Source organism: Haliotis rubra, unplaced genomic scaffold (genome assembly GCF_003918875.1).
Source record: "Haliotis rubra isolate DU_JTF1 unplaced genomic scaffold, ASM391887v1 Scf559, whole genome shotgun sequence".
In the NCBI taxonomy this organism is placed as follows: domain Eukaryota; kingdom Metazoa; phylum Mollusca; class Gastropoda; order Lepetellida; family Haliotidae; genus Haliotis; species Haliotis rubra.
The window spans coordinates 719311-743900 of record NW_025767256.1 but is presented as its reverse complement, the minus strand read 5'-3'; the positions used below and the strand labels follow the sequence as shown (position 1 = coordinate 743900).

The 24590-nt window shown below is 41.0% G+C and overlaps 1 protein-coding gene across 1 annotated transcript in view; it reads right to left on the bottom strand.

The window, feature by feature from the left end:
* Nucleotides 1–4645: 4645 nt before the first annotated feature.
* The window catches only part of LOC124253924 (leucine-rich repeat-containing protein 71-like), a gene marked incomplete at its 3' end in the record, with an annotated part of 49414 nt that continues 29469 nt past the window's right edge, over nucleotides 4646–24590 (bottom strand). Inside the window, 9 exon segments of the mRNA XM_046687772.1 lie at nucleotides 4646–4721; nucleotides 8206–8319; nucleotides 9287–9376; nucleotides 10663–10746; nucleotides 18550–18582; nucleotides 18584–18653; nucleotides 18655–18701; nucleotides 21074–21155; nucleotides 23365–23439. Of these exon segments, the coding sequence (XP_046543728.1) occupies nucleotides 4646–4721; nucleotides 8206–8319; nucleotides 9287–9376; nucleotides 10663–10746; nucleotides 18550–18582; nucleotides 18584–18653; nucleotides 18655–18701; nucleotides 21074–21155; nucleotides 23365–23439 (671 nt within the window).

Sequence of the window (24590 nt, the reverse complement as noted above, 5' to 3'; positions counted from 1 at the left end):
GCAATTATTTCGACATATTCAATACTTTTTCTACGTGAGGCCATTCAAGGTTGCTCCGTAAGCTGAAAGAAGCTCGGATCGTAATGTGCATGCGCAGTAGAGGTAAAAGTTTTTTGATACAAAATGTTGCAGTTTCATAGTCTTTCGTTGCCGTGTTTACTGTTTCAGTAGCGAGGTAATATGTTTATGTTGCTATTTCCACGATTAATGTTGGCTTTACTGCGTTTTTCTACACAGTGGGATAGCTTTCTTTGGTAGGCCTGAGTGACAGCCCTACACAAGAGCACATGATGCGTCTCCTTCAGTGAGTGACTTTACAAAATAGACCCCACTCTAGATACAAAAGGGAAAGGGCACCTGTCTGTTAATTGTCTAATCCATTACAGGCACCATGGGTTGAAATGAATCAACAAGCACACTGACCCACTGACCATGACAATACCAATGTAGTGATCTTTTACTGTGGAATGTATGTTGATGAATTATAAATTGAATTTATTATCATTGTTACACTAACCATTAATATTTTCAGTGGCCTAATAGATAAACCTGTGTTTTTAATGAAAGAGTTAATGACACTTTGACAATCACGATTAATTTTGAAGAATGTTTTGTATGAAAAACCACTAAACTGTAAAAGGAAGCCAAGACGTGCCAAGTCTGGCAGACACTTTTTTTTCAGAAAAATACTCAAAATTTACTTCTTTTAAATCATTACGTCCCCTTCTGAAGTCAGGTGGGGTAACTATTGCTTCAAAAATGCCAAGTAATCTCAAATCTTTCATGCTCATACTGCTGACTGACTGACTGAGTTTGGTTTTACGCCTCTTTTAGCAATATTCCAGCAACATCACGGCGGAAGACACCAGAAATGGGCTTCACAAATTGTACCCATGTGGGGATCCGATCCCGGGTCTTCGGCGTGACGATCCAACGCTTTAACCACTGGGCTACCCCACCGCCCCTTCATGCTCATACTGAAAATCAGGGCCTCAGGAATCGACGCTCTCATTGACTGAACATTGTAACATCGGAAGCAACAAAAATAAAAGTTAGTTTCAATACATTGTGATCATTAAACTGAAATTTCATTATAAAACACGTTATCAAAACTTAACATGCACCATTACAGCTTCACAACACTGTGTTCAGCTATATTCACTCACACAAAACAAGCCTGTAAATCACATGTATCTAGCCTGGACCAGACAATCCAGTGACTGATATTGGGAGCAGCATCCCACACATTGGGTCATGATGACCAGAGACCATAGAACCTGTCCACCAAACCACTGATAGTCTGGGTTCAACTCCATGCAGGAATCACCACAGAACAGAAAGTGTTCTAGCCTGCTCAGGACAAGATAGTCAGCTAGAACAGTGGTGTGTCCCATATTCCAAACATAAGTACAAAATATAATAAACAGTTAAAAAATATAATCAAAGCAAAGTGTTTGCATAGCAAAACATTTCAAGGACAATAAACAAAGCAAACTGTCTTAATTATAATGGTTATCAAAAACAAACCAAGGCTAAATAACTTACTTAAAATGAAAGAAAAGAAATAATAAAGATTTCTGCAAAATATCTAAAATTGGCAAGGATTCGTTTACCAAATCAAAGTAAATTGCTCAGATAAAAAGCTAAAGAAAAAAGTGTTTGAACCAATCTGCAAAAATGCTAAAGACAAAGTAGTCTTCATACATACACTGCTGCTTCAGCTACTGATCCAGAGTTATAAACACTGCATCACATGGTGGCAATCAGAGATTTATCAATAAATATCTACCGATATGTGATGCCAAAAGTACCTGACAAGTACAGTTATTTAAGATAAATGGTTCATCGAAGACAATGTGCTCAGGAAGATGTTTGTTTCATATCTAATTTCTTTAATGTCATCTCAGTAATCATCAACAGCTTCAGGACAGAGGTCAGTCCCGTAATTGTGGGGGTCAACTCTGACCTGTCCCACATACACTATACTCAATGTATTCAAGAGAGTTTCAAGAGAAAACACACGTCACAACACTGTCATGGAGCAGTGTAAGGGAGATAACTCTACCCACCTTACAAACACTGTACATGTCTAAAGCTCTCTCTACTGATTGTCTTACATTTAAACACAGCAGTGACTAAATTGTGAAATAATATCTTTTGAAAAAATGTTTAAGATTCCCAATGAGAACACTTTTGCAAATAAGTAGCATTCTAACTTATATATATCCTCACTTGTACTTTAATCCTGAGGCAGAATTAAGAAAATACTCCGTTTAGCAAGCATAGCAGAGACATATACAGACTATGACTTGAACTACTGAACTGAGGCCTGAGTATGGTATTGTCTGTTACCATCCAAAACTGACCTCCACAGGAGGTAGCACTTGGATGAGATCAAGTGACCTCTCCCTGGAAATATTACAACCTATTGCTTCACAGACCACCATGACATCACAGTGACATCATCAGTGTCTCAGCCAATGAAGCGAGTTATCTAGACTGTCTACACATCTACAGGCACCGAGACTGGAACATGTTTGTCCATGTCAATTCATGTGCTGTTTACACAGGCAGCTAGAGCCGTTAAGTTAGCTAGAGCCATTAAGTTAGCTAATCCGTTTGTCTACTCTACATTCATACCTACAATGAATCATGCAAGAAAGCCAAGACATTTCACCCAGTTCAACTCTAGTCATGCACTAGACTGTAGCAGATTCTACCTCAAGCTGTTCTATTAAAGGAATTTTGTCAATGGTTTGTCTGTGACGCTCACCTGGAGGAAGGCTCTACAACACCTTCAGGGCTGAAATATCATCATTGGAGTTTTACTGTGCCATAAAGTAGTTCTTCTCTTACATTACAAGCAGCTTGCGACCAGATATCCTGCTTCACGCATATTGCTTTACCTTATGATGACTGTTTCTTGTTTAACGCCAAACTATATTCCAGCTATATGGCGACTGTGTGAATAATCGAGACTAGACCAAACAATCCAGTGATCAACAGCATGAGCATCAGTCTATGCAATTGGGAACCGATGACATGTGTCAAGCAGGTTACAACCATAGCAAAACTAGATAGATTGCTGGAGTCCTTTTTAGTGAGGTGTCTTCATAAGATAAGTTTAGTGGCCTCTCAGGAAGAGAATAGATTGCTGGAGTCCTATTTAGTGAGCGTCTTCACAAGATAAGTTTAGTGGCCTCTCAGGAAGAGTATAGATTGCTTGAGCCCTATTCAGTGAGCGTCTTCATTAGATATGTTTAGTGGCCTCTCAGGAAGAGAATAGATTGCTGGAGCCCTATTCAGTGAGCGTCTTCATTAGATATGTTTAGTGGCCTCTCAGGAAGAGAATAGATTGCTGGAGCCCTATTCAGTGAGAGTCTTCATTACATATGTTTAGTGGCCTCTTAGGTAGAGAATAGATTGCTGGAGCCCTATTCAGTGACCGACAAGATAAGGGTCACAGGAATTTGTTTTCTTCACTTTGAGAAAGAAGCAAGAATGTTAAAAACAAACAGTATCATTAGTATGAGGGATCTATCTAGGATTTTAAACTTAATTACCATGGCAACCAAACTGGGAAAGCACATCATTCTTTTCAAAATAGGGATTTCTGTTAAAGTTGGTAGGATTTCAAATTAACTTGAAGGGAAAACTAACCACTATAGCCTTTTCAACTCCTCTACTGGTTCTATTTTTGGCAAAATAAAACACCCCTCTACAATGCCATAACACTGGTAGTCATGTTACTATGACTAGATGTCACTTGTAGCGACGTTGGCTGCAGTTTTGGGGCCAAATACAGGAGGGTGGTGTTGCACAAAATGACCTCAGCACTAAGACTTTCGTAAGTCTGTGTTAAGGTATGGGAGTTACGATGTCAGCGCCAAGACTTTCGTAAGTCTATGTCAAGGTCTGGGTGTTACAATCACCTTAATGCTAAGAATATCGCATGTCTATGTCAAGGTGTGGGAGTAACAATCACCTTAGTGCTAATATCGCTTTGTACAACCGCACACTGGTCTAGATAAATCCCTGCGAGATTTGATAAGTTAGTGTTCAGCTAATGTAAAGGGCCGGACAGGATACTACGTCAGAATCTGAGGAACTTAGTTGTCACTAGAGGTGACAGTTCTGGAATCTAATTTGTCAACAGAAGCATGCACAACTTACTTTCAAACATCAACTGTCCAATAAATGATTTGAAAACACCTAAATAAAACCATCAAATCATCACAACAGGTTCTGTTTCAAGTGATCTTAAAGCTACTGTTACCAGTATGTCATAAATGTATATCTCTGCTATATAGTTAGAGGTTAACCTGTTATGGTTTCAGTCATCGTGTCCTCACGTTCGGGGGCATACAGATATAAGGAGTCGAATGATTGGACAGCTGGAATTGGTAAAGATTGTCTCAATATCAGGAGCAAATTACAAAACAAACCCTAAAACACAATCACACATTCATTCAAATAGCAAACACAATAAACAAATAAGAATGAGCATGACACACTAATAATTAACTATGACAAAAGGACCACAAGTACCATCACTGTATATGTCCTACTGATGTACACTATGTCTCACACAAATCAGTAGTTCTCTGACTGAGCTGATACAGGAACATCGGAACATCAAACCTACCCTTCTTGGTGCCGCCTTTGTCATCTTTTTCTTTCCTTGTCCCTCCCTTCTTGTCCTCCTCTTTTGCTTTGGGGTCCTACAGACATGGGAACGAAGTGTTATAATACTGGTAGTATCTCTAACATGGCAAGTGTTGTAATACTGGTACTCTTATCTCTAACATGGCAACAAAGTGTTATAATACTGGTACTCTTATCTCTAACATGGCAACGAAGTGTTAAAATACTGGTACTCTAATCTCTAACATGGCAAGTGTTTTTAATACTGGTACTCTTATCTCTAACATGGCAAGTGTTATAATACTGGTACTCTTATCTCTAACATGGCAACGAAGTGTTAAAATACTGGTACTCTAATCTCTAACATGGCAAGTGTTATAATACTGGTACTCTTATCTCTAACATGGCCAGTGTTATAACACTGGTACTCCTATCTCTAACATGGCCAGTGCTATAACACTGGTACTCTTATCTCTAACATGGCAAGTGTTATAGTACTTGTACTCTTATCTCTAACATGGCAAGTGTTATAATACTGGTACTCTTATATCTAACATGGCCAGTGTTATAATACTGGTACTCTTATCTCTAACATGGCAAGTGTTATAATACTGATACTCTTATCTCTAACATGGCAAGTGTTATAATACTGGTACTCCTATCTCTAACATGGCAAGTGTTATAATACTGGTACTCTTATCTCTAACATGGCAACGAAGTGTTATAATACTGGTACTCTTATCTCTAACATGGTAAGTGTTATAATACTGGTACTCTTATCTCTAACATGGCAAGTGTTATAATACTGGTACTCTTATCTCTAACATGGCCAGTGTTATAATACTGGTACTCTTATCTCTAACATGGCAACGAAGTGTTATAATACTGGTACTCTAATCTCTAACATGGCAAGTGTTTTTAATACTGGTACTCTTATCTCTAACATGGCAAGTGTTATAATACTGGTACTCTTATCTCTAACATGGTAACGAAGGGTTACAATACTGGTACTCTTATCTCTAACATGGCAAGTGTTATAACACTGGTACTCTTATCTCTAACATGGCAAGTGTTATAACACTGGTACTCTTATCTCTAACATGGCAAGTGTTATAGTACTTGTACTCTTATCTCTAACATGGCAAGTGTTATAATACTGGTACTCTTATATCTCTAACATGGCAAGTGTTATAATACTGGTACTCTTATCTCTAACATGGTAAGTGTTATAATACTGGTACTCTCATCTCTAACATGGCAAGTGTTATAATACTGGTACTCTTATCTCTAACATGGCAAGTGTTACAATACTTGTACTCTTATCTCTAACATGGCAGGTGTTATAGTACTTGTACTCTTATCTCTAACATGGCAAGTGTTATAGTGCTGGTACTCTCATATCTAACATGGCAAGTGTTATAATACTGGTACTCTTATCTCTAACATGGCAAGTGTTATAATACTGGTACTCTTATCTCTAACATGGAAAGTGTTATAATACTGGTACTCTTATCTCTAACATGGCAAGTGTTGTAACACTGGTACTCTTATCTCTAACATGGCAAGTGTTATAATACTGGTACTCTTATCTCTAACATGGCAAGTGTTATAGTACTTGTACTCTTATCTCTAACATGGCAAGTGTTATAATACTGGTACTCTTATCTCTAACATGGCAAGTGTTATAACACTGGTACTCTTATCTCTAACATGGCAAGTGTAGTAATACTGGTACTCTTATCTCTAACATGGCAAGTGTTATAATACTGGTACTCTTATCTCTAACATGGCAAGTGTTATAATACTGGTACTCTTATCTCTAACATGGCAAGTGTTATAGTACTTGTACTCTTATCTCTAACACGGCAGATGTTATAGTACTTGTACTCTTTTCTCTAACATGGCAAGTGTTATAGTACTAATAATGTTATCTCTAACATGGCAAGTGTTATAGTACTGGCACATTTATCTCTAACATGGCCAGTGCTATAACACTGGTATTCTTATCTCTAACATGGCAAGTGTTATAATACTGGTACTCTCATCTCTAACATGGCAAGTGTTATAATACTGGTACTCTTATCTCTAACATGGCAAGTGTTATAGTACTTGTACTCTTATCTCTAACACGGCAGATGTTATAGTACTTGTACTCTTTTCTCTAACATGGCAAGTGTTATAGTACTAATAATGTTATCTCTAACATGGCAAGTGTTATAGTACTGGCACATTTATCTCTAACATGGCCAGTGCTATAACACTGGTATTCTTATCTCTAACATGGCAAGTGTTATAATACTGGTACTCTCATCTCTAACATGGCAAGTGTTATAATACTGGTACTCTTATCTCTAACAAGGCAAGTGTTATAATACTGGTACTCTTATCTCTAACATGGCCAGTGTTATAATACTGGTACTCTTATCTCTAACATGGCAAGTGTTATAGTACTAGTACTCTTATCTCTAACATGGCAAGTGTTATAGTACTTGTACTCTTATCTCTAACATGGCAAGTGTTATAATACTGATAATCTTATCTCTAACATGGCAAGTGTTATAGTACTGGCACATTTATCTCTAACATGGCAAGTGTTACAACACTGGAACTCTTATCTCTTATCTCGGTTGTATTACCAGTATTGTATTACCAATATTGTACCACCAGTATTGTATTACCAATATTGTATCACGGGTTCCCGCATTACCAATTTTGTATCACCGGTACTGTATTACCAATACTGTATCACCAGTATTGTATTACCAATATTGTATCACCAGTATTGTATTACCAATATTGTATCACCAGTATTGTATTACCAATATTGTATCACCAGTACGGTATTGCCAATATTATATTACCAGTACTGTATTACCAATATTGTATCACCAGTACTGTATTACCAATATAGTATCACCAGTACTGTATTGCCAATATTATATTACCAGTATTGTACTACCAATATTGTATCACCAGTATTGTATTACCAATATAGTATCACCAGTATTGTATTGCCAATATTATATTACCAGTATTGTAGTACCAATATTGTATCACCGGTACTGTATTACCAATATTATATCACCAGTATTGTTTTACCAATATAGTATCACCAGTATTGTATTGCCAATATTATATTACCAGTATTGTATTACCAATATTGTATCACCAGTATTGTATTACCAATATTGTATCACCGGTACTGTATTACCAATATTATATTACCAGTATTGTATTACCAATATTGTATCACCAGTATTGTATTACCAATATTGTATCACCAGTATTGTATTACAAATGTTGTATTACCAGTATTGTATTACCAATATTGTATCACCAGTACTGTATTACCAATATTGTATCACCGGTACTGTATTGCCAATATTATATTACCAGTATTGTATTACCAATATTGTATCACCAGTATTGCATTACCAATGTTGTATTACCAGCTTGTACACCAGTACTGCTTGTATACCGTTGTCAGTACTAACACAATACTGGAACAATACATTTGACATGTATCAGTTGCCTGCAACAGTATAAAGCCACAGAGAGTACCTTATTCTTTTTGGCAGATGGCTTGTCTCGCTTAGACTTGTCCCTGTCCGTGTGAGAGCTGCTACGTACACTGCCAGGACGGTCCTTAGAATCCGCTCTGCGACTCGGTGGTGGCTAGGGGTGAACAGTGCAAAGTGAACAGTGAACAAAAACATGCAGATATACCATCATATATCACCTACAAGGTCTAAAAGGTTCAACGGGTCATGAAGGCACTTTCGGTGACCCATACTCAAAGGAAAGGTTCATGAAGCAGAAATATTTCCTGCTCACGAAGGTAGCCTGTGCAAGAACAATGGCGTCGTTATCAGGAAGGAATGTAGAGACAGTCTTACCAGTCTTAAATTTCATGGGTTGGGTAGCCTAGTGGTTGAAGCGTTAACTCTTCACGCCAAAGACTTGGGTTCGATTCCCCAAATGGGTACAATTCGTGAAGGTCATTTCTGGTGTCCCCCACCGTGATGTTGCTGGATTATTGCTAAAAGCGGCATAAAACTAAACTCACTCACTCACTCTAATTTTCAAAATGGACCAGTGAAATTCCATCATCTATGCACTCAACAGCCTGGTCTTACAGATGGATCTAAAAACTACGGCAGATCAAATTCCATCATCTATGCATCCAACAGCCTGGTCGTACGGTCTTACAGACGGATCTAAAGACTACGACAGATCAAAGGGAGGTAATTTATCCTTCAAACAGTAGTTTCTCCATTTTGATTTCACAAATTTGGTAAAGGTAGGACGTGTAAAGGAAAGTTGGAGGATGGGTAATCATGTAGTTCTGAGAGTTTCTTGTGCTTTAATCCTGACCGAACTGAAACGCTAGTATCTCCTGAGTGACTTTCCTGAGTGAAACATGTATCTGTTCTCCCTGCAGTGAACGGGTAACCAGGGGCAGTGATTGTAAGGCTCCTTACTCTCTATAAGGTTGGTATTTGCATACTCCCCAGGGTGTTGAGAATGGGAATTTAGTGCACACTGATCCACTAGGCAAGGTACCCAATGGAGTGCTGTGACCATGCATCAGTGGGTGTTTTTTGTGCATCACAAATAAGTATTAATTATTAATAGTACTTACAGATTTATTTCTCTCTGGAGAACCTTTCTCTGAGATGAGACGACGACGTGCCACCACCTCTTCGTGTGTCAGGGGAAACCGAGACAGTGCCTACAGACGAGATATAGGCTATACATGTAATCTCACTCATAAGGTGACCCCTTGTAAAATCACTGAACTCAATGCTAATCTCTATACCCTGCTTGCAAACTAATTAGAAGATAATGCTACTCTGTTTTCAATGTGGCGGTCCTTTATCGCTGATTTAAGATGGCTAAATGTAACTTAAAACTGAACGCTTTTCCTGCTTGGAAGTTTCTTCAATGGGATTAAGCTAAAAAAAAACTTCTTCTTCAAACCATTTGCTTTTTAGGGACCGCTCATAATTTATCGTTGGGGGTGATGATGACATTTATGGAGGAGCATGTACAATGTGAATTACCCTCCTATAATATATGTACAAAATAAGTGACATTCCCCCCTGCATGTCATGTACAAAATTGTTGACCCCTAGTACATGTGTGCAAAATTGATGACACCCACCTTGCTCCCCTGAACAGAATGAGTGATCCCCTTAAAATCATCATCACACCCCCTAGCCATAAATTATGAACAGTCCCTTACTTCAAAACATCTGAGATGTTGTTGAGGTAGAAATCACCAATGTCCGATGTGTTTGTTTACAACAGGTTCACTTTATTAATATGCGGTGAATCGGTCACTTTAATTTGCAGTCCTTTAACTGCCATTTACATACAGTTTTGATGAGCTCTCAGCCAATCAGAATCAAGTATCACACAACGTCGTACTAGAAGTCGGAATGAAGTACATCACATGCACAACCCCGATATTCCACATGCAACCACATGTTTTAAGTGACCCCATAATTTCATCAAAAAACAGCAGTGACAATCGGATGCTGGTTGACATCACCATTAGAATCTGAAAGTTATACAGATAGAGCAATACTCAGACATCTTTAACCCCGTGCATAAAGCAGCTCCCTTTCCAGTGTGCAAAATAGTTTCCAAATTTTGCTAGCCATTCAGTTACTAGCCCACAAAATAATTTACTAGTCCGAAATTTGAATGTAGACATGGGTTTTATCATTAAGATGCTGATATGTTGGAGAGAGTGATATATTTACAAAATGACCCAATGAAAATTCACTAGCTAGTCAGGCCAGAGACTGTGGACATTTACTGGCCCAACTTGATTTTTACTAGCCACAGGCTAGCGGGCCAGTGGCTATTTTGCACACTGCCCCTTTCAAACCCCCAAAACAGGGTAACTGTACCCATATATCCAATATGTACATTTTCAGTATTATAATCATAACAAAAGAATGTGTCTTACATTATGTGCCCCATGAATGAAATGAAGCAATGCATACTGACCTCTGCTATTTTCTTCACCCCCTTATCTCCGATCTGGTTGTTGGCCAGGGAGAGAGACAGCAGTGTTCTGTTCATCCTAAGTCCCTGGAACACAGAACACAAAACACTATAATCATGATAATACCAGGTTTGTTGTTTGTTATGTTTGTTATTTGTTGTCTGATGGCTGTTTGTAAATAATCAAGTTAAGACCAGACAATCCAGTGATTAACATCATGACCATTTATTTATGCAATTAAGAAATGATAATGTTTCAACCAAGAATGACTGTCCAATCCTGTTAGCCGCCTCTTAAAACAAAAATGGGTTGCTGCACATCCATTATGTAAAAATCCATTAATATAACCAGCTAGTTTTGTTACCTTCACTTGTTCAACATGTAGTACATGATGTGTGTTATCTCCCTTTAATCATTGAAGATTCTCACAGACACGCACGTAAGAAACATCACCCATCCCCAGCAATCAACACTGTTTACCAGCCTGATTGTGCCCATTCTCCTACCCGGAGTTCCATGTGGCCAGCACAGTACCTCTGCCACAGGCCAGAAAGGTGTGACGATCACATCTTGCACCGCCCATTCAATATCATGTACATTTTTCTTAACTCTTCTATTTTTGACGAGTCTACATATCTAACAAATCATCCTTGATAGAATGGTTTAGTTTCACTGACAAAATATCCTAAAACGTCAGAGGTACAGATAAGCTGCGTATCTTCGTAAATTACGCAAATATTTATGTGAAAACTCAATTCTTATTACATCTATTGCGTACAAGTACACTTCATTTTTTGTAAATACATGCTTACAAACAAAAATAGATAAATAACTGAGGTGTATTGAGTGTTTTTATTTCAGCTCCTGGACTTGGCAACTTGTGGTCTTTCTTATCGGTCACGATATGGCTGAAATATTGCCGATGTGACGTTACATAAAACTCACTCACTCACTCTTTCTTATCATTTCACAAGCTTAAGCGAGTACATAACTCATTGACCCAAAAAGTTATCTGTAGCTCTGAAACGCGTAACACTATTTCGATTTATGCGTAGCCGATCCTTTGTTTACATGCGCTGTAATGGCTCCACATGCTATCGCCAAAGTTTCTACAGACAGCAAACGATGCAGCCATTGATATATAAATATGTAATTTTTTAAAGTAAAATTGATATTTTATTCTAATCCTGACTCATGATCTTTGCTTATCTCCCTTTTCCTTGCGAATGGTAGTGGAACACTTGAATCCTTTGTAGTTCCCTGACGTGGGCGTAAAAATACACTCACCCACGAGTTACCTCCCTTTTCCCGCGCAAACAGTCATGTGACCAGCCAGTCTTCGGTGGCTATGTCTCGGAGGTAGTGGTTGCCAAACACCGTATCTGACTTCCAGAAGCAGCCCTCCATAATTGATGATATAGAGCAATTTCCATGTAGAGCGAGTGTTGAGCCAGTGCTCTGACTTCGTGTGGGTTGGAAGCTCTTGGAGGTTCTAATCATGCTGCTTTGTAGGCTCTTAGTATAACGGCTCTCAAGGATAGGTCCTGGGTGTCCTCTGGTCCGAGGATCCTAGATAGCGCTGGCACATGGAACTGTTTATCTGGTTGACCAGGTAGTTGATTCTTTGCAATAAAGTCCCATCCAAGTCCTAGGTGTACTGCAGCACGGTGCCCCGTGTCGAATCTAGAATCACCAGCTGCCGTGGCTAGGGCAAGTAGGAACAGAGTTTTATGTGTGAGTAGCTCGAAGTTAGTCTGTTCTAGAGGCTCATAGGCAACGCTCATGAGATGACGTAGAATTACATTCAGATCCCAGGCTGGTGCTCTGAATTTCTTTTGTTGGTCCTCCGGTTTAAAAGATCGCAGCAGAGCCAGTAATTCTGGTACTTTCGTCAATTTGATGCCTGACTTCTTAGTGACGACTGTGCTGATGGCTGATGCTGATGTGGATAATGTCGAACCTTTCAGATGTCTTGTATATCTAACGTGACATAGATATTCCGCCACTTGAGAATGAGAAGCTTTCGTAGCTGAGAAGCCCTTCCGCCTTGCATATTGTTCAAATTTCTGCCATTTGTCGTCGTACAAATTGCGAGTAGATCTGCTAAACGCTAAGGTCACTGCTTTCGGTGCTCTGGCGGAGTATCCTCTTTTCTTCAGACAGGTTTTGATATGGTCCACACGTGTAGCTGGAACATGGGGATGTGTAGATATGCATCCTGGAGGTCTATGCTGGCCATAAAGTCTGCTGGACGAACTAGTAGTCTGAGTTGAGGTAGGTGGATCATTCTGAACCTGTCTGGTTGGAGTAGATAATCTTGGTTGAATTTCCGCATGTTGTAAATCAACCTGAATTTCTCTTTGGAATTCTTCTGGGTGCTAGGAAAATTGGGGTGTAGAAGCCTGGCGTGAGATGATGTTGATCTATTCTCTCTACCACATTCTTGGTTAGAAAAGTGAGTTGATGGCTTCTTGTAGCTTGTCTGCTTGCTCGTCTGCATAGTTGAAGACCATCCGTCTGAGGATTAACGGTGGTGTGGCCTTGAGCTGCACTCTGTACCCTTCTCGCAGTACTTGTGAGACGTAGTCGTCCTCCAGCATTCCCCAATTTTCCCAGTACCTTTGTAGACATCCACCCACTGTCGATGGTTGTACAGGAACGGCTGGGGTTGGAAGTATCCAGTCGTTCAGAGCCCCAATTTCAACGTCTAGCTCCTCTGAAACCTCTGGGAGTACGTCATCTCCCTGAGTTTCCTCTCTAGTTTCCGGATGGGCAACAAAAAAAAGCCTTTCCCGCCTCTGAAACTGGAGTATTTCTTCTCCTTAGCCTTCTGGATACCTGAATATTTTGACTTGATGTTGTACTTCTGTGAAGTATGACGAATGACGTTGGCTAGAGTATCTATAGACTTGATCATCATGACTTCCCTTCCCTTCCTTAGCTGCTTCATCTATTTCACCTCCGAAGATGGTAGGGACCGCCCAAGGAGCTCTAAGTAGGGGTTGGGTAAATTTGTCACTCCAGGAACAAGGTGAGACCTGCCGACGTTGAGGCCAAATGATTCGATATGGATATTGGTCCTTCTTCTGAGTGAGCAGAGCAGATAATATCATCCTATCTTCTTTCGAACTGGGGTTCTGGAACTTGTTAATTAATGCCTCATTGATTGCTCTGTATCTCGTTAATCCGAAGAAGGATCTCCTCGTCGCAGTATCAAATTGAGCCAACTTTTTATCCTCCACCTTGTAAAACTTGTTCCGAAATTTGTTGACCAGTTTTATGTTCTCATCTAAGTCCAGCGCTCTCATAAAGGGGTGGCAGATATTGATTCTGGAATCTAGTAGCTTTGTCAAAAGCTATGCGTAGGTTTGAAGGCACCTTGGATATTGGCTCAAAAGGAGGAATAGTCACCGAGTCGAAGTCATCCTTGCACATCTTGTCTGTGTAAGCTTCATCCAATTCCTTGGAGGGAGACTCTAAGTTCAATCAATTAGCTATCCAAGCTGTAACTTCCGTATCTGAGAAGACGTAGTTGGTATGTTCATCAGATAGTTCTCGTTCTATAGACCTATGCCTTCGCAAATCCTCCTTCTGCGAACCTTCCTTTTGCGAATCTAGCTTCCGCGAACCTCTATCTCGTGATCCATCCTTTCACGAACGTCTGTCTCGTGATCCACCCCTTCGCGAACCTTGTCTCGTGATCCATCCCTTCGCAAACTTGTCTCTCGCGAACCTAGCCTTAGCGAACTTCCTTATCGCAAACCTTATCTTCGCAAACCTTCTGTTCGTGTGTGAGAGCTGCGGGACGTAGATCTGGAACAGCTGGCTCTTGGAGATGGATTCCTAGGCGTTCTCAAATCTTGAGGGTTTGCAGACGAAGTTCTCGTAGAGTTAGTAGCCTTCACAAACCTTCCATCCTGTTCCATGATGACAAAGTTGTCCGATTGTGATGAACGTACACGTTCACCAACGGCGTATCAGGTTCGCGCAGGTCTGAGGGTTTGCGAATGTTGTCGGTTGATGTAAGATTCTGTCGTGCCTTCACTTCCTCATCAAACCGTCGTTCCATCATGGCCATCATTTGGGTAGTAAATTGCCTCATAAAGTCGCCTGGATCGGAGTTCTGCGTTGACTGGAACTGATTCTGCATTGATGTGTTGTGTGCTTCAACTTCACTGCATTGAGAAGTTGGTGGTTGGTCGTCAAACAGCTCGCCCGCTGTTGTAGTTGCAGGAGACGATCTAGTAATCGTGGAGGTCGTCTGCATCGCCAATCTAGTAGGCACTTCAGGCAGAAGTAATGGTGGTTCATCAAACACGTCTGCCTCGTGCAGTAGAAAGATCTCCTCATTAAACGACCTCTGATGAGTTGACCTGCTAGGTCGTGTTGATTTTGACGCTAACCTAGTTATAAATGCCCATTTCTGCATTGTGGATAAAGCAGTAGTCTTATTCTCACTCTGAGAGGGCATCAACTCCGCCGTAGCAGACCTCTGTTTCGACCCCGTACCAGACGACGACCCCTGCAACGTACTCAACATAGCACCAAAATTATTTATTTCTGCAGTAGCAAACAACGTACGGTTACCGGCTTGATCTCCAGGTTTATCAACCATGACTTGTGATGACTTCCTCACCCTATCCATGGCACGTCTATAGATGTAAGACAAATATTGATTAAATTGCAAATTTGATAAATCACTGCAATATGTACAACGTGAGGTGGAAGAACATGGTTTAATGCACGATGGGCATTGGGGGTGAGGATCAGCCACAGATAGCTGGTGACTGCAAACAATGCAAGATTTCATGAAATGTAAACACGTTACATTATGATGAAAAAGTGTAACAAATTACGAAAATTTCTTCAAATTTTATACAACTAATGCATTATAGTTATAGTCAAATATCATACACAGCGTAATTTTGATAAATAGGATCTAATTATAAAGGATATCTGTCGTATATGGGACTCCAGTGCTCGCCCAACTATCCGCTTGGGCGAAAAGTGACAGTAAGGCTGGTCACATGACTGTTTGCGTGGGAAAGAAGGGAGGTAACTCGTGGGTGAGTGTATTTTTACATCCGCTTCGGGAACTACAAGGGATTCAAGTGTTCCACTACCATTCGCAAGGTAAAGGGAGCTAAGGAAAACATCATGAGTCAGGATAAGGAAAAATAATGGTTTTCATAAACCTTAATGTCGCCGGTGTGGAAGAATATACAGTACAACAAGAAATTATTGAAAATTTAAAGATCATAAAAAAAGATTTTTTTAACTCATTACTCACGTATAAAATGTGAATATTAGCTGAACATAACTCCAGATTTAAAGACAAGTGAACAGTTAGTATTTTGTCAAGTCACCATGGGCAGCAATGCAGGCTTCAATGTGTCGGGGCATACTACTGATCAGAGAAGTTAGAAAGTCGTGGTCCATGCTGTCCCAATATCGGACCACCCCTTCTTTCATTTCAGCAATATTTGTCAGATGTTTCTTATTGACACTTTCCTTCATAAGTCCCCAAACATTTTCTATTGGATTTAGGTCAGGTCTATAGCTTGGCCAGTCTAATAATGTCATATTTTGGGTCCGAAACCAGGCCTGTGAGTGCTTTGAACGATGTTTCATAAGTCCCCAAACATTTTCTATTGGATTTAGGTCAGGGCTTTAGCTTGGCCAATCTAATAATGTCATATTTAGCGTCTGAAACCAGGCCTGTGAGTGCTTTGAACGATGTTTTGGGTCGTTGTCCTGCTGGAAAATCCAACAATTTCCATAGAACACATGAGCAGATGGAAGTATATGTCCCTCGAGAATATCTGTGTACCGCTCACTGTTCATATTCCCTTCAAATATACAGAGGGGCGTTGCCCCTAACACAGATATGCCACCCCACACGCTAAATTTCAGACTGTACTTTGGGCGCTGATACAAATGTTTTTCAGTTTGTTTATTCCAGAATTTCAGTGTATTAGGAAACAGTCACACAGAACTTTCATCTGAGAAAATCACATTGTCCCAGTTAAAATTTCTATGCTGTAAGCACCAGTTCAACCTTCGCTCCTTTTCAGGTTTCATGATCGGTGATGGAATTTCTCGACTTTTCTGCCAACCCATTGCATGCAACTCAGTTCTAATTGTCTCCTTACAGACAGCCACAGTTCCTCTATCAATCATATCCAGCCTTAAGTTTTCTAAACTCCTTCGTTTGTTTTCTGGCATGGGTACAGTTCATGAAAACACAACTCCAGCATATTCCTTGGACCTATTGGGGTGCATGATTATCATGACATACACATGCAAAGCCAGGTTTTGGACGTATAAAGGGCATTATGGTTCAACCGTTTCACTAGCAGTCGCAAAATGCCACGGCTCAGTGAACAGCAGAGGGAACAAGCTATCCGGATGCTGTCGGTGGGAACATCACAAATCCACCATCAACAGACTCCAAAATCGTCATCAGCAAACTGGAAGCATCCATGACTGTCCCTTACCAGGACAAACTCCGGTCATGATGGCACTTCCAGGCCGGCACATCCGACGAGTTCACCAAAGAAGCCGCTTTCAGACAGCAGCAAACTCACCTCGAAACACCGTAGGATGTAAAGTACGCCACATCAGCGCCATGACAGTCATTTGACGTCTGCAGGCTGTGGCACTAAGGGGCCATATCGGGAAACGTCATTATGCAACATCATCGAGTCAACAGACTCCTTTTTGCACAGCAACATAGCCTCCAACCACCATGAATCTCCAACCAGTGGGGTTTTTTCAATGGGTCCAGGTTCTGTGTGTCATTTGCAGATGGCAGACAACGCGGCCTACAGGCAGCAACATGAACATGAGCTTGGTCGCTGGATTCATCAATGGCAACGTCAACGTCAGCCAAACAAAGTCGCTGAGTTGACAGGAGTGGCAGAACATCCCCCAAGCACCTGTTCGACATTTGTGCGAATCCATGCGATGTCGACTCCATGCATGTGTACAGGCTCAGGGAGGTCACACTCGCTACTGACGGACGTAAGGGGGGTCTGTGTGTGACGCTTGACATGTCAGTCATATTGGCGGAACTCTTGCAATCATTTTTTATGAAAATGAAGCACAATGAAATTCTCAACATAACTGTAGAACAAATTCATCCAAGTATTGTTGTTTGTTAAGTTTTCCTCATTTGAATTTGGTTTTGCGTTTTTAATGTGTGTCAGTATATATATATGCAACAATGTAAAACATTGTGAAGAGCCCACCGAAAAGTTTTATGAAGACCAGAGACCATATTATATGATCTCTGGCAAGACTAGTCTCTTTTATTATGAATATGCGCCGCTTGTTTACAAAAACAAGAGAATAGTCTGGTCAATGCGATATCCAAATTAGCCTGTGGCGGTGATGTAATGCTAAGTCATCACAGCACCGAGTGTGGATTGTGCCCTCTATGTACAAGTCCTGGCACAATGTTGCAGGTCACATACACAACTGACCTAGACAAGCAACTACCAGTCATACTGACCGACACAAACACATCCAATATAACCCAAATATGCCTGTATTAGTAGAACAGTCTTGATTACTACAACTTCTGAAAAAAGAGTAACTGGGCTCCTTTATAATATATTTATCAGAATAATTTTTTCTGTGAAATATTTCAATTTCTGAAACTAGATGTTAGTCTAACCAGAGAATTTTCCTTTGAAACCTAGTTAATCTGGAGTATCTGAGCAATTCTCATAAAAAAATTGTACATATTTGTGTTGGTTTATTGAGACACTATCAAAAGAGCCAGCTTAATGACATGAAACAGGCCAAGCAGTCTTAGCAAGCTATGTAAATCAGACACACAGTCACTTCCCCTAATCTGTTACTTGAGAGATTTTTCCAGAAATTACCCCTGCTAAATGCTCCGCGCCAACATCTGTGATTCCTGTTGCCAGCCAGGTTGAGAGACAAGAGCTTTAGGTTGAAGCCGCTTACAGTACCCAGAGCCCTGCCACGCCTCGGCAGCTTCATCAGAGACGGCGCAATGTTGGAGTGAGAGAAGCTGAACACTGAAAGGAGTGAGTCAGTGGGTGAGTTTGGCTGAATGATTGATAAACTAAATTCAGAAATATAACAGTTTATCTAATTATGTGAGAGACCTCCTACAAGTTTCAATACCAAAAGGTAATCAAGGCACAGTGATGATGAAGAGGAGGAAGAAGAGGAGATGGAGGAAGATGAGGGAGGAAGAGAAGAAGGAAAGGAGGAAGAGAGGAGGAAGAGAAGGAAAGGGGAAAGGAAGATGAGGTGGAGGAAGAAGAGGAAGCAGTGGAGGGGGAGGCAGAAGATGGGAAGGAGGAAGAAGAGGAAGCAGTGGAGGGGAGGCAGAAGAGGGGAAGGAGGAAGAAGAGGAAGCAGTGGAGGGAGGCAGAAGAGGGGAAGGAGGAAGAAGAGGAAGCAGTGGAGGGGAAGCAGAAGAGGGAAGGAGGAAGAAGAGGAAGCAGTGGAGGGGAGGCAGAAGAGGGAAGGAGGAAGGCAGAAGAAGAGGAAGCAGTGGAGGGGAACGGAGGCAGAAGAGGGAAAGAGAAACAAGAGGAAGCAGTGGAGGGGAGGCAGAAGAGGGAAAGGAGAAACAAGAGGAAGCAGTGGAGGGAGGCAGAAGAAGGGAAGGAGGAACAAGAGGAAGCAGGGAGGAGGAGGCAGAAAGACACAGGAAGGGAGGAAGAAGAGGAAGAGGCAAGTGGAGGGGAGGCAGAAGAGGGGAAGGGGAAAGGAGGAAAAGGGAGGAAAGGAGGAAGGAGGAAGAAGAAGAGAAAAAGGGAAATGAAGAAGAGAAGGAGAAAGGTGAGTGAAAGTATGGTTTTAGATGCTTTTAGCAATATTCCAGCAATATCAATGGAAGCAGAACACCAGACATGGGCTTCACACATTGTGCCCATGTGGGGATTCGAACCCCTGGTCTTAGGTGGACGAAATAACAACTAGCTTAACCAGAATAGGGAAAGAAGAAGAGGAACCGCCCAGAGGGATGAGAAATGGAAGAAAGGGAAAGCAGAAGAGGAGGGATGAAAGTGAAGGGGAAAGGGAAAAGAAGATGTGGAAATAGGTAGGATAAGGAGGAAGAAGAGAGGAAAAAGGAAGAGGGAGGAGGGATGGAAAAGGAAATGGAAAGAGGAAGGTGGAGGAGGGAAGGCAGAAAAGGAAAGAAAATGGAAAAGGAAGGAGGGAGGAGGGAAGGCAGAAAAGGAAGAAAAAGAGGAAGCAATGGAGGAGGGAGGCAGAAAAGGGAAAATGGAAAAGGAAGGAGTGGAGGAGGGAAGGCAGAAAAGGGAAAATGGAAAAGGAAGGTGAGGAAGCAGTGGAGGAGGGGAGGCAGAAAAGGAAAAAGGAAAAGAGGAAGGAGGAGGAGGGAGGAAAGAAAAAGGAAAATGGAAAGAGGAAGGTGAGGGAAGGAAGAAGTGGAAAGAGGGTAAGCAAGAAAGAGGAAGGAAAGGAGGAGGAAGGAGTGGAGGAGGAAGGCAGAAGAGGAAAAACGGGAAAAGGAAGAGTGAAATGGAAAGGAAGTGGAGAAGGGGGAGGCAGAAAAGGAAAATGGAAAGGAAGGGATGGAGGAGGAGGGCAGAAGAGGAGGAAATGGAAAAAGGAAGATGGGAAGCAACTGGAGAAGGAGGCAGAAAAAGGGAAAATGGAAAAAAGAAAGGAGGTGGAGGAGGGGGAGGAAGAAGGAAAATGGAAAAGGAAGATGAGGAAGCAGTGGAGGAGGAGGCAGAAATGGAAAATGGAAAGTGGAGGAAGAAGAGGAGGGAGAAGGAAGAAGAGAAAAACGAAACAAGGAAGAATTGAGGGAAGCAGTGGAGGGAGGGAGGAAGGAGGAAAATGGAAAAAGGAAGGAGTGGAGGAGGGAGGGCAGAAGGAAAGAATGGAAATGGAAGATGAGGGGAAGCCAGTGGAGAAGGAGGCAGAAGGGAGAAAATGGAAAAGAGGAAGGAGTGGAGGAGGAAGGAAGAGGGAAAATGGAAAAGGAAGATGAGGGAAGACGGAAAAGGAGGGAGGCAGAAAGAGAAAATGGAAAGGAAGGAGTGGAGGAGGGGAGGAAAGAAGAAGAGGGACAATGGGCGAAGAAAAGAGGAAGCAGTGGAGGAGGGAAGCAGAAGGGAAAATGGAAAAGGAAGGAGAGGAAGGGGAGGAAGAAGGGACAATGGGCAAGGAAAATGAAAGAGAAAGCAGTGGAGGAGGGACAGAAGAGGAAAATGGAAAAGGAGGAAGATGGAAACAGGAAAAGGAGGCAGAAGAAAAATGGAAGGAGGAAGTTGAGGGGAGGGAAGAAGAAAAGAGGAAAAGGAAGAAGAGGAGGAAGAGGGAGGACAAAGAGAAAGAAGAGGAGAGGAGGAACAAGGAGAGTTCCTCTACCTGCTGCACCTCTAATGCACACACTGTCACCTGCCTGTCATCATCCACCAACAGATGCCAGTTCTCTTCACCTTCTCCCAGCACAGACCATCCCAGGACCAGGTTCCTGTAACAGACAATTTCATCTACAGTCCCACATCCATCATATCCAGCACTGACAGGATCATTATCACATGTAGGTCTTGCATTGTCTGTGGTTGTTTCACGTCAAAGTAAGCAGTATTCTGTATGTAGCTGTGTGTAGCACTGGGCATGTAAATATCCAGGACAGACAAACCAGCAGTGGACATAATTAGCAGGATCCCATCTAGGTACGACTGCACCGAGTCCACCTTGCTGCTTATCACAGTCAGGGCTGATAATTAGAACAGTGCCATAAAAAATGTTTTGGATGATGAAACTGCAGTAGCGTTACTTCCCTTTCACTTGTCTGAGAGAGACAAACAGACATTGATGTCAAGCTATGACGGACGATTCTATTGTTTACATGTCACAGTATTGTTGTTGACATAATATTATTAGTTTTGAACGAAAATAAAATTACTTCTATTGACTAAGCCGACATGGTTTGGCTTTTGTAGAAGCTTCTTTCTTTTGGTAATTACATAATAAACCAATATGGACTGGTGAATTCAGTCAGTACCTGTATTGAAACTTCATCATGGAGTCATAATTGTACAATATGGCATTTACAGGAACGGATTAATAAAAGAAAATCAGAGAACAAATTAACTAAAATCCATGTGGATATGTTGCACTAAATAATTGGCGCTCGGGTCGGAGACATCACTTGATAATCTCCAGGGTATACGCTCCGATAAATCTCCACTATACCCTGGATGCGTCAGGCTCAAACCAATGATTTTATTACCTCCCTTGGTTGGCTTTTCATCCAATCAGGTGTCAAGCTGGCGTTCCAATCACAACTCACTGTAAGCTTTTCAAATTATCTAACGATTAAACTTGTGCAACACAATAATATATTGTTGCAGAGGTACTCTGAAAAGAGGTAGAAGTTCTTGCATATATTTTTTTTAAGATTTTCAGACCTGTCAATTTTTCTGTATGTTTCCCCAATTCTGAGTCGCGACTGCATAACAAACTTTCAGCGCGAAGCTATCTTGTTGAAACTGGCATTGGCTCAAGAAACTGAATGGCAAGGGAGGTAATAAATCATCAGCTCGAGCCATTGCATCCAGGGTATAGTGGAGACATTTATCGAATCTATACCCTGGAGATTATCGAGGATGGCATTGTGGAGATTGAACCATCAGATTAATGAATCAACAATTGACATGTTAATATAGTAAAACAAGATTGGTAACAGCTTGAGTCTAACGCTGCCTGACTGCAGTTAGTTACCTTAACCTATAGCATGCTTGTGTAGTGTTTCCAAATTACCCAGGGCTGGGTAACCATGTTGTTCGAAAGTTCTGATCGTCATTACCGAGGCCCAGGTTCTGATTCCCCACATGGTTACAATGTGTGAAGCCCATTTCAGGTGTTCCCTGCTGTGATATTACTGTAATATTGCTAAAGGCGGCATAAAACTAAACTCACTCACTCTAAGTAGCCACTTCAACACATAGCGGTGTGTTGTTCCAAGTCCCCGGATCAGTTAATAAGAATCCACAGCCCACTTATCAACATGTACACCTACATAGCGGTGTGGACACACGAACACGCATGCATACACCTAGAATGCGGTATAGTAACGCAGTATCATCATTGGACAAAACACTGTGACTATGTGTCCCAGTTCACCCAACTGCAAATGGGTACCTCGTGAGGATGAGGCTGTGTGATAACTGCCATCGCCTAAAAGGCTGCATGAGCTGAATACTCCCAGGGAGTTGAGCTGGTTAAAAGAATGCCAGAAAAAAAGACATCTGTTGATTAAGGGAACACTCAAGCACCTTGAGCACGTACTAGTTGTGTGGATATGTGCACTAAATAAATATCCTATCAAATATAACAATGTGAAAAATGATTTGGGGCCCACATGTACAGGATCATTTTGTTTATCTCACACTGATTTTAAATAAAACTGTTGTACCTCATGTTGTCTAAATAGATAGGTATGACTGTACATACTTAAGTTGCAAATCAAAACAAAACCATTTCAAGTGGAAATACACCTGGGACATGTGTCTAAGAAAGCAGACAAACCAGCGATCAATATAATGAGCAACACACCATGAAATCAGGATACAGTAACACACCATGAAACAATGTACAACATCTATGGTTGCTAGGCAAGAACTGTGCCACCCTGGAACCCTCACAGAGGTGAAACCTGGAAGGAAACAACTTACTTCAGATTCATGCAGAGCGGCATGAAGGACGCCAAGATGGCCACAGTCTCCCCGGTCAGTCCCACCTGCCACAAACTGGGAACAGAAACATATACAGGACACTCACACAAACAAATAATCTCCCTATAAAGAGTTTAACAAATAATCTCCCCATAAAGAGTTTAACAAATAATCTCCCCATATAGAGTTTAACAAAAAATCTCCCCATAAAGAGTTTAACAAATAATGAGTAGAACATACGAGCAAAATACCGTCTTAATAGTGTTCAACAGTCTTAATAGTGTTCAACAGTCTTCAATAGTGTTCAACAGTCTTAATAGTGTTAAACAGTCTTAACAGTGTTCAACAGTCTTAACAGTGTTCAACAGTCTTAACAGTGTTCAACGGTCTTCAATAGTGTTCAACAGTCTTCAATAGTGTTCAACAGTCTTAACAGTGTTCAACTGTCTTACAAGTGTTCAACGGTCTTAATAGTGTTCAACAGTCTTAACAGTGTTCAACAGTCTTGACAGTGTTCAACAGTCTTAACAGTGTTCAACAGTCTTAGTAGTGTTCAACAGTCTTAACAGTGTTCAACAGTCTTGACAGTGTTCAACAGTCTTAACAGTGTTCAACAGTCTTCAATAGTGTTCAACGATCTTAACAGTGTTCAACAGTCTTAACAGTGTTCAACAGTCTTCAATAGTGTTCAACAGTCTTAACAGTGTTCAACGGTCTTCAATAGTGTTCAACGATCTTAATAGTGTTCAACAGTCTTCAATAGTGTTCAACGATCTTAATAGTGTTCAACGATCTTAACCCCCTGGCTGCCGAGTTTTTTTTCAGGCGCACATTTTCATACGCTTTGAAAAGTGAACGTTGTGCGAGAATTGCTCTCGCGTGGTCCTCGATCTACGTAAGGCTATAAAATTACACAGAAATGTAGAATATCAAATTTCCTATCCGTTGGTAAAAATATAAGTGCAACTACCTTGGCGGTTTGAGAAATAGACCTTGCTAAATGTTGTCCAAATTTTTGTTATGTTAAAAGCAGTAAATTTCTCGCTTTTTATCGCGACCGATAAAAGCACTGTGCTACTTAATTTTTAATGGGACATCTTTACGGAAAGTGTGGAGCTTAAGAAAATACAGCCTGATATCTGAACGACATAAGTGTATATGAATTGGGTTTATGTGCTTGTGCATAACGCTATACTCAACATTAAAAATGACTCAAGCAATAAATG